Source organism: Filicampus tigris, chromosome 8, assembly GCF_054856515.1.
Source record: "Filicampus tigris isolate MCC_2025a chromosome 8, RoL_Ftig_1.0, whole genome shotgun sequence".
Taxonomy (NCBI): Eukaryota; Metazoa; Chordata; class Actinopteri; order Syngnathiformes; family Syngnathidae; genus Filicampus; species Filicampus tigris.
The window spans coordinates 8,161,769-8,175,399 of NC_141224.1; the positions used below are offsets into that span (position 1 = coordinate 8,161,769).

The window sequence follows — 13,631 nt, forward strand, 5'->3', positions numbered from 1 at the left end:
TACATTTCAGAAAAGTTCATTATTTTATTTTAGGGTTGCTGTCAAGTGAAATTTAGTGGCAAATATATCAAACCCTTGGTAGGACAAGGTGACAGCTAGATACATTTTAACAGAGGTCAGGTTTTGACAGTATATGTGGTTTACGAATGGCGCACAATAAGATCGTTTGCGCGGTGGCGTGAGAATACGTGATTTAGCGTCATACTTCATCTTTTTCATTGGACTGTTTTATATTTGTGGCCGAAAAATTGATAGACTTGAATACAAATTTAGCTTACATCGTCAATGGAAGACAAGGCAAGTCAGCTTTATTTATAAAGCGCATTTCATACACAAGGTAACTCGATGTGTTGGAACAGAAATTTGTCATAAACCAAGGACGCCATTTATTACGAAAGTAGAACCTCTAAAATCACACAATTCATAATTGGACCACAATTTAGGGGGGTATACCCCTGTACAGTTGTACAATACCAGAGGATTCCACAGTGATTTGAAAAGATATTAAATACTTACTGTAACACCGTCTTCCCAATCCATATACAGGGGTCCCATATTCATGACCTAGAATTGTTTTCATACCGGTATTTACTGTACTTATGATTTTAGGTTTGACTTCGGCATGTTCTGACTTGCGTACAAATTCAAGCTACGCAGCCACTTAACTCAGTTGTAAACCAACGACTCCCTGTATTTGAATTCACCCCACAGCTAAGACACCACAAATGCAAATAATGCTAACCTTTAGCTCACAGCTAATGGTATAGCTGACAAATGTTTTTGGTGGATGGCCGCAAACTTGATGAGGAACACTAAGTGGGAATACTTCCTCAAAAGTAAAAGCTACATCGCATTCCCATGAATTTCACATCTGCTTGTTCGGAACATTCTGTATGCAAGGTGAGTGTAGCCGTCAACGCTGTATCGCTCCGAAGATCTCTTGACGCTACTTTGGATTGCCTGTCGCAAACAAATCCCTCCACCAGTGTTGGCCTTCAAGTCAAGGCAACACTTCGGATCACACAGAAGCGAATGAACCAGAAGTCTTTTCTGTCTTTAGGCGGTCAGTAGTATGACGGAGGTTGGCCAGTGTTCTTTGTCGTTGTCTTTAGACTTTAGGTTCGTCATCTTTTTGGATGTTTGTCCAAAAAGCAAGTGGAGATCAACGAGAGTCCAAAAATATGTTTTTCTGCGTACATCAGCCGGGTAACACTCCCTGTCCCGTTAAAGGCCGTGGGTGTGCATTGCCAGCTACCAGACTGAAATCTCTCGTTCTAGGTCTAAGTCTAGTTTGAGCATCTTCATCAAATTCCTTCAGGTCCTCCAAGAATGCATGGTACATTCACCACGTGTGGTTATACAGCAGAGTCGGTGGATGAAAGATGGCAGATTTAGCGGTCGATGCTCCAAGTCCCAAAAATGTTCGGCGTGAACCCTGTTTCGAGTTTAAGGTTTTAGAGGTAGCGTTTCCACAATTCCGGGCTATTCTTGTAGGATTTCGTTTATCGTTTGTGAATCCGCCACCATACCCTTGTCCTTGACATCTAGGCCAACTGATTCTTCAATTTTGCACTGGTGCTGATCGGGTTTATCTTCATTTTCATCTTGGTCCATTTCTAGGCCATTTTCCACGAAAGCTTCAATTTCTTGCTCGCCCACGATTGCGTCCTCCTTTTCGTCAACAGCAGTAGGCTCTGTGACTTCCTGGGCATCCGTCCTCTCCAAAGACTCTGTCAACACCTCTTCGTCAAGTACAGATGTTTTCTTTTCTCTCTCTTCTACTACTTCAGCTCTTTCCTCTTTCCTTTGGACAGTTTCAACCGTGACGGTGCTCGTATCTTCAATCTTTCCATCTTGCTCGTCTGGTTTCTCGTTCTCTCCATTCCTCCCCTCATCTTCATTTCCAACCTTTTCCCCGTGATTGGAAATCTTTGTGTCTTTTTCCGGTTTAGGTTTTGTCTTCCTATCTTTGTTTTTGATGCCATTTTTGTTGGCTTTACCGCGAGGTTTGAAGATCAGTTTCTGCAACATGGGAAGTTTGGATTAGCGTGGCAACATTTGACATAATACGGTACATATTTTACAAGGAAAAAAAAACACAGACACAACTGTCTACTGAAGCAAATCTGACTGGTGAGGTCAGCGGGGAGAAGTTGTCGTTTCAAGGTGAACAGTGCAGAGAAACAGGAAATCTGGTTGACTCGTGCTATCTCCTAAATCTTTGGCCTATTAACCGTGTTGTTATGTCATTCCACTCACGCAAAGGTTAGCTTCAGGGGTTATCACTACTATTCGGGGTCATCTCCAAAAAATGTGAAGCTCTACTTCTGTAAACATTTCGCCCACTGCTGAGGAATTCACCATAATGCTCACAGAGAGGCCATTGTATTTGGTGTAAAAGGGAAAACATCTGCGTGGAAACGGCCATGGAGCTATGACATTAGTCAAGGAAACCATGAGAGAAAAGTGAGGTCGTGTACCTTGGATTCCCTCTGCTTCCGGCTCAAGACGGGTCGCTGCAGGAACACAATCTGTTTGGTCGCCAGACTGCCATCGCTGTAGAGGGCACAAGAAGAGCGAATGACATGATCAATACATTGAGAGAAAATGGTTCTATGTTTTTTGGTATGAATTTAGCAGATTTTTTATTAAGTCAGTGGAACAACAAATCAACGGTCAAGGATGGTAGGCAATGCCACTTTTTTCAGGTTGAACACAAATCTCTGCCATGGTTGGAAATTATGTTTGTTCGGTGGTTAGCAGGCCACTTCTAGTTTCATTACCCAAGATGTTTTGTATTCTGGGGTAGTTGTTCCATTCCAGGGTATATGAACTATTCAAAATGACAGAACTGAAGAAATATTCCAAATCCATACTTTCATGCCAAATTGCTTTGGATACATTTGCCATCCAAGCCAAAAGTTATGACCAAACCTGCTCAAGAATTATTTTTCTGGTAGCAATTTGAAAATATGATGTGTGGGTTTTACTTGATGACTCAGCATTACTATCTTTGTCTTGAGAATAAATCCTTAGGTGTCCAGGTCTCACACAAGGCCTTATCACCTTTCACAGACAAAGTGCTTTAGAGCAGCGGTTATCAATTACCGGCCTGCGGACAAGTGTCTAGGTCATTTGGTACTAGGGTGCACATGGACTGAACATAAAATAATTTATTGAGCATCAGAGTCTGAAAGAAGTTTAACTTTGGAAATCAGTTACATGCCTCCGTACATAGCGCTATTCTCAGTCACGCGATACGAGAATATAGGGCTGCTCGATTTTGCCTAACAAGAGAATCCCAATTATTTTCTCTTAAACCCGATTTTACGATTACGATTTCTTTGTAAAATAAAACATAATGAAAAATGAAGTATTTTGAATGTCTTTTATTTAAACTTAATTTTTCTTTCTTTGAACTCAAAATGACTAGTCCTACTGTTTGTAGTATTGTAGCAAGATAAACTCGGTTCCTGTCTGTATTTTAGACTTTTGATAAACAGGCGACTTCCCGGCTACTCTTATCCGCTGGTTTTGCGGAACCGGGCCCTCTTAACTGCTCTCATTTGTCAGCGCCACTTTCACGCCAGCGACGCATTTTGTAATTTGTCTTTGAGCGTCTTTCCCACCTTACAAAAGCTTCTATCGCTTCCACATGCGCCCGTGTCAGGTTTTGGGTCGGCACCCCTCTATGATCCTGCTCCTTTCATTCTTTCTTTCCGACGCTCTCATTAACGAGACGTCTGCTCAGTTTAAAAAAAAAAAAAAAAAAAAAAAAAAAGAAAACCTTATAAATCGGCCGCTACAGGCTGATTTTGACAGCTTTATTGTTTGCTTCTGCTTTATGGCTTTCATGTTCCGTCCTGCTGTTTTGGGCTAAGACGGAGCCATCCACACCGCCCACGAGTAAAAGCGCCGGCTGCTCGATGACGGCTCAGCAACATTAACAGCCCTGCCGCAAATCTTCCCTCTCGCAACATGAAAAAAGATGGATGCAAGACTTCTTACATAAACCACCCAAAGAGCCTCACAAAACATCTCTTTTTCCATTAGCGGCCTTCTCGCGCTCTCTCTGTGAGCTATTTTCTGGGCTGTCAAGAATGCTAGACGGCTTCCTGCGGAATCAAAGGTGAAAAAGCGAGTGCGACTTCCCAGCAGAAACTTCAGTCCGGCTTGTTGAGGAAATGACAGGCCTTTGTGCAACAACACTCTGCTGCGCTAGACTTTCACATCGATTCACTAGTGAATGGACTTGGAGGTGGTAGCGCACTACCGCAACATGGAAGAAGGCTTAAAAAACAAACCCCCCCCCAAAAAAAAAAGCCATTGAAAATCACCTAAAACCAACAATAGAGTCCACACTAAGATTTGTCCTTGAGGTTTGTCGTCTGCACTCAACCGTGGTCCTTCATAACTGATCTACTTCTAAATTGACGGTGCTATTTTATTTATGAACACCGTTAATTTGGAAGGAAGTATGACACAAGCCGGCAAAGTCAAACAAGACGTTGCTTGTTTCTTTTTGGCACTTGAGCAGCTACAGTTTACAGGCATTACGGTTCAAGGTAGTTGAAGCTTTTTCATACTGCGCTTTGTTTTCTTGATGGCGCGCCGGTGCAAGCCTGCCAATATTTGGAAGTGGTTAGTGGCCAATCAGGAAATAGCATGGATGCTTTTCCGGTCTATTACTGTCAGCACTCTGGAGTCACTCAACTAGCCCCTTTTCCATTGGATGCGCCGTCCGACACATTTTTGGTCATAACGATTGAACGTTTAATATTTAAGATTGTTGGCCGACTCGTTTCGGACCCAATTATTGTGACAAATCAGCTCTTAACACACTTCAGACAGAAGAATTATCACATGGGACAATCTTATAAGATATAAGATAGTCAGAAGATAGACAAGCATTTGACGTCTTTGTCCCGGAGGGGGCAAAATCAGGACAAACAGCCCGATTGTCTCTATGTGTGTACCAGGCCAAAGGAAAAAAATCTATTGATATCAAACGATATCATATAAAGGTTTTAGTAAGAACATTTGTAATTTTAGCTGACATCTCAGCCCAATACATTCGAGGACGATGATGCCAAGCTTTACACCGGCAACATGTCTTCACAGCTTGTCAAACCTATATAAATTATAATTAAGTATGAATTTAAAAAAAAAACAACGTTGGTATTAATAGTCTACTTGATCTTTCTTGTTGTCTTAATAATCGAACAAAACGTGTGTGTGTGTGTGCCATACATGTTCGTCTTTTTTTGTTTTATTGACGAACGATGAGAAATGACTTAATGGCTCCAAAATGTAATCACCAGCTAAACTAATTGAATGCAGCCAAGGCGAGACGAGCGTCTGGGTTAATGTTGCGTGGAGACGCCAGAAGAGCGTCCGCTAGCATCATCCATTTCAGATGAGACAAAAACAAGAAAAAAAAAAAGCCGTTTGCCGACATGTTGTTTCAATGAGCAAGCGAGCGGTAGCCGCCACGCAAACAAGGCTAATGAGCATCGGAGTGAAATGTATCATCAAACTGTTTGCCGGCCGGGTGAGAAATAAGCTGCTTGTTGTACTCTATCTAGGCCGGCTTGATTAATTAGCCCCGTTGTGTTGCGGCATGGAGGTACTTTGCGTGTAAACGGGGTAAGAGGGAGGGGTGGGGTGTGCTTTGTGAGATAATGAATCAGTTGTGAAAGAGGAAAGAAAACACTTGGGCAGCGTGCTGATGGAAATATGTAACACTTCTCGCCATTAGTGGGACACACCTCAGCTTTTTGTCAGCGGAAATATGGACTGACCGAACTGTTTTAGGCGCCGATGACAACCGATTGGGTTGGAAGAAAAAAAAGTGCTTGCCGTATAGGTGGGCTGATACCGAAATATTGGTACCGTGATACACTTACGGAAACTAAACTGACATTTCGGGGCATCTAATCATCTAAATACGAGAAGCCACATTCAAAAGGAAAAGGCTCTCGTGTAAACGTGGCATTAACGTGATAACATTTGATCGTTTGATTTTGTCTTAAAACTACGGCTTCAGTTTTTCAAGTGGCTTGAGTACCGCAGCATTTACAGTGGAGGAGCTTTTCATTTAGGCGTGTAGAAGCTTTCACACATGATGTTTATGTCACCAAGTTACTCCTCTTAACCAAAAGCGGATGTCGTCGTCGTCGTCGTCGCCGTCGCAGCCACGAGCGATGTGTCAGTGTGGGCTTAGCCGAGAAAGCGTTTCCGCGTGGAGATTTTCCTCTGACTGCTCTGCTTTAAAAGTTACTGAGAAGCAGATTTAGGTCAACGTCTTAAAGCAGGAAGTTTGTTTGAACCGCAACTCAAGTCAAGGTGTGCAAGCTGGCTATGTTCCACTTCATACAATCTAGGCCAAATGATGGTGGAGAGAAATGTCAGTGCAGCCACAAATAAGCGTGAGAGGAGATAACCCAGTAAGAGTTTTCAAATGTCATAGGCATGCTCGGCACACAGACAAAGACAAAAAAAAAGTGTTGCACAATTAGTGTTACCCATCTTTCATTTTGTGGAAACGTTTGCCTTTAAAGGCTTTGGAAATGGCTAAAAGAACCCTACAATAGTCATTTCAAAACAAAATTGCAGACTTGATGTGTCTTCGGAGGCTTCTTGAGACCTTTTTTGGTTGGTCTACTCGTGATAGACGTGCCTACCAAATTTCATGCTGCCAAGTAAAAGTGGCTCTGACCTTGTGGCGTTCAATGATAATTTTGCATTTTAGGCGAGTCATTAAACTTCACCGGCATGCAAGTCAAATGTTTTGCAATTTATCATTGTCCATCTCATGATCATCGTAAAGAATGTTACATTTTGTAGCAAGTGGACAAACTCTTCAGGACTAAATTGTCTTTGAAGGACCCCAGCAAATGTCCTGGGCTTCGAGGCAAAATAGAAAACATCTTGTGTCTTTTCAAGTATGGCTTCTTGAGTCATTTTTGGATGTCTAGTCATGACAGACGTGGCTACTAAGTTTCATTTTGCTATGTAAAACTGGCTTCTGCGGCTGAATTGAAAAAAAAGAAGAAAAAAGAAAAACAGGCTATGCTACCCAACTCACAAGTTCGTATTTGAAGACTCACTGGAAATTACTCTAAAATGGCCACTTGTAACCAAAATGTCATCCAAAATGGCTCATTGAGACTTTTTGGTGAGTCTACTCCTGATAGACACAGCTGCCAAAATTGATGTTTCTAAGTGAAACTAGCTTCGGGACCGGAATTTTCCCAAAATCGCAGGTGGCGTCACTGCTGCCAAATGTCAAGCAGGGGGCGATTACCTGTTGGTCTTGATGACAGGTGTCGGCAGCACACAGGTGAGTCTCCAGCCGTACATGGCCAAAGACTGCAGCAGGGGAACATAATCGGCCTTCACCTGCAAACCCTGTGTGAAAAAGACACACAGCGCCGATTACAATCAACCTTCCATTGTGCAGCGCCGTAATAAGACAAGCGAGGCTTTGAAACGGCATCAACTCTCGCGTACGATTAAACGAATCGGTGCTTTTAGTCAAGGCTTTTGTATCATGTTGGAGTTTGCTGCAAAGGTTGGAAAAATAAAATCAAGCGCCGCAGAAAATCCCCGGTTGCTATGAGTCAACATAGCAACACGCTGAGCTGATGACAAGAGTTTGTCAGCACACTAAAACCTTGAACAAACAGGCCGCTCAGTGAAACTGCTCACTTTGTGGTTCATGTCTCGCTGCTGTTTGCTTTTTTTTTTTTTTTTTTGGCACGGCGTGGCTCACTATCAGGCTGTTGCCACATATTTATTTAAGGAAATCATTTTCATGAAAGAAGTGTATGTGTATTCCAAAGTAAGAGCAGAAGTCTTGAGAGTAGGGGTCGTCTTGCGTGATTTAGCGGAAGTTTCGTCGGATCCAGCAGAGGTCTCGTGAGATTTAATAGAAGTCTGATGGGATTTAGCAGAAATCTCGAAATTTAACAGAAGTCTCATAAGGTTTAACAGGAGTCTTGTGAGATTAAATTTTAATCTATGAGAACAGAACAGAAAATTTTGGGGGTATGTATGTTTCCTGGCATGATGTAACGGAACTCTTGTGTGATTTACCTGAATTCTCATGAGTCGTAATGTATATTTTAGCCAGAGTCTTGTCAGATTTTAGTTTGTATTTTTCAACCCACGAATTAGCTGAAGTCTGGTGAGATTTGAGCATGTCTCCCATGATTATAATTGGTGCAACATTTGATGCTTTATAACGTGACTCAGCTGAAGTCTTGTGTGATTTAGTGGCGTTCTCGCAAGATTTTAGGTTGTCTCCTGTAAATATGTAAAAATCTGGAGTCATTTAGTGGAATTAATTTGTAATTTTGTGGGATTATCACATCATTTGATGCCTCTGATTTATCTGAAGTATAGCGTGACTTAGTTTAAATCTGGGAATATTTGAGACTTCTCAGTGAGCAAAGTGTGTGAAATAAAATGAAATGCTGACATTTTTCATGTAAATTGCCCAGATGACGGATGTGGAAATGCACGTACCAAAACGTAATAAAAGGAACTAGTAGCCGCAACAGAAAATGAAGCAAATCAAGTCTGAATTAATACACTTTGATAAGACAAATAAATGGAAAAAGGTAATGAGGCCCGCAAACAGACAACACAATAAATGTCAAACATCACAAAGATTTAAACGCAATTCAAACTCATTGGGTGACGTACGAGCCAAACGCAGCCTGGAGGGAAAGCGGGAAAATAAACATAAAAATGTCAAGCAAGAGAAATAAGTGATAAGCAGCAAACGTGTTCAGCAAGTAAACAACTGCACGCATTCTGCATTCAAATGTCGACAGCGAAAACCCTCGCCTCAAATCAGAAAACCTCGTCTTCGTCACAAGCCACGTCAAAGTTCAACTTGTTTTTGTGTTCGTTTGCAGCTCCATTTTTATTCATGGGGAGAGTTTCGAGTTTCATTGGGTTTTGCTAAAAGATGAGACATCTGCTCGGGCTTCGGGAGTTTGGTTTTCAAAAATACTGAGAAAAAGCGTAAAAGGTATTACACGTTTGATTTCATTTTGTGTGTGTTTGCGTATATGCCGGTGTAGTCTTTCATTGCCGGGAAACGTCCTCCGCGCTGGCGACGAACACGCCGCCAGCTTGCACGTCGCACATGCCTTGCGGTGTGTGATATCTGAGTTCTTCCTGGCCGAGGTGAGAGAAGGGGCGACCCAGATAGCAGCGGGGCTAATTTGCACCGGCGCTCAGCGTGAGAGGTCGCGCTCGGCCTGTCAGGTTTTGCTGGTTCGATAAGAAGGAAGGAGCAACGCTCACCGGCAACCACTAAGAGCCTCATGTAACGCTCAATCAATGGATTTAGACTCATAAAATCGGGATTAACGGCGAAGATTTTTTTTAAAGGAAAAATTTTCTTTTATGAAGTAAAGCTTTCCCAGTGGTTTGGAACCGTTGAGTTAAGTTCAGAGAGCAGAGAAGCACTTCAAGTGAACAGTGTGATGAAGATGAAAAGGAATGCAAATGGGGCAACTAAGGTCGCTTATGTGTCTTGTTTATAGAAGCCAAAGTTAAACGAATATCAATTCTCGTAAGACTTCAACTAAATAACATGAAACCGTATTACAATGTTAATGTAGAAGAAAACTAGTTGAGGGTATGCATTCTTACTAATGACCAACTGGAGTAAAGTCCACATTTTTTTTTTCTTTATTACAATTTAAAAGTGCTTTCAATTGACTGATAAAAAAAAAATACATTTGCCTGTAAAGCACATGGAGTTTTTTTGGGGGGGGGTATACTGATGAATCAGGCCCAATGTAGTGACCTAGTAAAAATGAAAAACAAATCAACTAAGAATGTAATATATAATGTACAATAATTTCACCCTCCTAAAATAATGGCCCAAGTCATTTTTTTTTCCAGAAAACATGAAAACATTCTAATTATATTATATTTACTAATAATAATGTCATTTCACGGTATAGAATTGAACGATCTGTTTCACGAAAGAAGTAGCCGATTTTTATCAGAGGTGGCCAGCATCATGAGATGTTTAAAGAAAAACAAAACAAAACATTTTTTGTCAAAATATGACTTAAAGCGGAAGTCAACCCAAACCTATATTTTTCTAAGAATATGTTCTATGCAGGCCCACTAGTTGAAACACAGATTAATATTGCGTTTATGAAATATGAGAAATTCACATGTTTTTGGCCATCTCAGGGGGCGGCCATTTTGTCACTTCTGTCGATGGAAAATGACAACGCACACCCTCAGGGCTCGGACAACGACCAGTCATAGCTATTCTTCAGAAAACAGGTGAGCCGTGATTGGTCGTTATCTGAGCCCTGAGGGTGTGCGATATCATTTTCAGTCGACAGAAGTAACAAAATGGCCGCCCCCTGAGATGGCTAAAAACGGGTGGATTTTGCTGTTTAACTCCTACTTCATATTAATCATATTGCCTCGTTTCAACTAGTGGGCTTGCATATAACATATTGTTGAAAAAATTATGTTTGGGTTGATTTTCATTTAAGCCATGATTTCGGTTGACGATCTACATATTCACTGGTTAGGCGATTGGCTGCACTTTCACGAGGTAGCCTCCCTACTAGCTCGTCAAGAACGTCAGCACACCAGCGAACAAAAAGTGAATTGCTGGGACAAGGAAACGTCCTTTCACACTTAGAAAAGTCTAAATTCCATTAGCGCGATAGCATCTGTATACACACACACACACATACGGTATATAGCACACACATGGACAAGCAGGCAACCACGCACCTTTTAAACACACTGGACAGAAATCCATTTTAACACCAAACCTTAGCTGACGGAAGATATTATCGGGAGCAGATAAGGGCTTGTTTACTGCGAGTAACACACACACACGCACTCAATATGTCAATAAGATGTACTGCATGTTTCAATGTTTCATTCCACAAAGAATAAAAACAATCCTAAAACCAACAAAAGTACTGAAGAAGACAAAAAAAATGTACAAATAATACGATGGTTGGTATCGTTGCATTAAAGAAAGAAAATTAGGATTCTTCAGAAGAACCTTATGTGTTGTTTTCAGACTTTTTTAGGGGTGTTTTTACCTGCGTGATTTGGGTCTTTATCTTATTGGAGGACCTCTAAGACTAAGCTTTCTGACATCGAGTAGCACATTTGGCTCCAGATTGCTTCGATAGCAAGAACCCACTTTGCACAAATCACTCATTTAAACAGTGAATTAACAAGAAAAAAGGACTGAACCTGTCACCGGGACTCAATGACGAGCTAAATGATTCGATGTGAAACTTGTACCTTGTGTGCGGTACTGGCACCACTCAAAATCAATGGAGCTCTTGCTTTGCCTGCCATGTTGTTGTCAGATATGATACGAAATCAAGACATTTCACGCACTGCAAGCAGTTGACAAGAACCACGGGCAAAGTATTGTCATAATTCCTGTTGTCCAAATCAGAATAAATGCTAAAAGTGCACTGACGTCAATGACGGTCCACTGCTCCACCACGATGGCGTCGTAGGTGGTGTTGGCCTCGCCTTCGCTGGCTTCCTGGAACACGAAGACACTTTCCACTGACTTGGGAAGCAGATCTGCAGAGAGGAAGCAAGGAAGACACAGCGGCCATAAACAAGCAAGAAGAAGAATGCACGGAAAGTCAACATGATATTGGGTGCCAGTTCCTGCTGTAATTTTAATATTTGTATACAAGTCGCACTTGAGTATAAGTCACAGGACCAGCCAAACGATGAAGAAAAAAAAAAAGAGTGTGACTTATAATCTGAAAAATACAGAAATAATAATTTTTAAAATATAAAAATGCACTGGTTGCACATGCGCAGACAAATGAAAAATACACTTGCACTGTCTCAAATATTAGAGGCAAAATGTGACCATTTAGGGGCAGTCTAAAGCCGTGTGGATGCTTTTTTTCCCTTTTTTTTTTTTTAACATAGGATACGATGCGGGAAACAGGCAGTGCAACAGAGGTGACTGAGTCACATGATCTCAAATATGCTCCAATGCTGATGCATTTCCCCTACATCACATCCCAGACAGACTGGCCTTCATGACCCCCCACAACCCCTGCCCCCACCCACCCCCCTCGCTCTTGTTATTCCTTTGAAACACGCACACACACACACACACAAACGCATACGCGCGCGGTTATCCGGGCTGGCCCTGAGTGCTTTCTCATTACTACCTTGCCATTTCCACACTAATACAGTTTGCCGGAGCCCAGACGCAACACAAGACACTCCACATTTCATTACGAGACCCCAATAATAGTGTTGGGGGGAGGGGTAGGATGTAAGGTGGGAAGGGCGGTCCCAGCGGTGGGAGCGACAGGAAGGAGGATAAAAAAGCAGACAGACAGCGAGGGGATTCATATAGATGCCCCCCAAAACCTAATTAGGGCTGCTGCACTCTCAATTGAAGACGTTTCAGACATCTGCTGGCTCACTCAATCGCAGACATTGTTCACTGCAGACCCCCAAGACCTCCACTTTCCATACCATTCAAGCCTCCAGACTTTGACATTTTTTTGGTCCTCTACCCATTCTGGAAGTGGCCATTCCCTGTCAACCAATCAACACGCTGCACTGTGTCCTACATGTACTTTAGCGCTCGGCTTGGTACGCTGACAGAAAGGATGGCAAAATGTCCAAAGTATGCCTTTTGTGTGGGTTTTAACACTATACGGCCGAATAACGGGGGATCGGGTACCCCCCCAAAAATGATTTGGTTTTCTTATACTTTTGGTATTTTATTCTTTTTTGTTTTATGGGTGCAATTTACAGTCAACTTTTAACTGGGAGTGACAAACAGCTCAAAGCAAGCACTCTTTGCCACCTATTTAAATAATGGTATGAGCGAGAGTTTTCTTTTCCTTTCTGCAAAGTGATGTTATATGCTAGCCACCTAAGTCTTCAAAAAGTGTGTCTCATTAAGTGTAAGTGTATTTTCGTGAGTTTGATTAGTATGTAGGAGGGGTTAAAACTAAAACGGCAAAAATTAGATGGTCTCTCTATGGGTGCCTTGAACATATGAAAAGCCCAGCTGCGACGATTCTTTGGCCTTTAGCATCTCGAAAACCGAACAATACCCCCACATCTCACCTTTCACAGTGCCCACCATAGTCTTTTTTTCCCCCGTGTCGCTGTGACTTTTTCCAGATTACCGTGGTATCTCATTACACTGGTCAACAGCTAAATTTAATCAGAGCTGGCTTCGTGTGTCACTAAACATATTTTTGATTTTACCATGAATTGTAATTTAGAGCGATTATATTTCAGAAAAACAATTCTACCTGTTGCTGAACTTAACGCTTACTTCATAAATACTACTAAATACATTACTATATTACATATACCATTGTTTCAGATTCAGAATGAATGCAAAAAAACAATCTAGAAACCTCGATTTGCCGGGAAGGCAGCGTGAAAGGGGCAAGAGCTGGCTCTGGATTTTGTTTTGCCTTGACAGAGATCTGCCCTCTGAGTGACACATATTTACAGAGGAAAGCCGCACCGCTGGGTGAATGCTGATGCTTGATGTCGGAGCAATGCATTATGGGTGGTTAATCATCAATAAATGACCATGTGAAATGAAAAAT

The 13,631-nt window shown here is 41.8% G+C and overlaps 1 protein-coding gene across 1 annotated transcript in view; it reads right to left on the reverse strand.

The window, feature by feature from the left end:
• Positions 1-13,631, reverse strand: part of rftn1b (raftlin, lipid raft linker 1b) — a 77,786-nt gene continuing 64,155 nt past the window's right edge. The window contains exons 9-12 of the mRNA XM_086038852.1: positions 11,498-11,607; positions 7,307-7,410; positions 2,481-2,556; positions 1-2,022 (exon numbers count right to left, since the gene is read on the reverse strand). Of these exons, the coding sequence (XP_085894978.1) occupies positions 1,483-2,022; positions 2,481-2,556; positions 7,307-7,410; positions 11,498-11,607 (830 nt within the window). The 3' untranslated portion in view covers positions 1-1,482. The remainder of the gene's footprint in view (positions 2,023-2,480; positions 2,557-7,306; positions 7,411-11,497; positions 11,608-13,631) is intronic.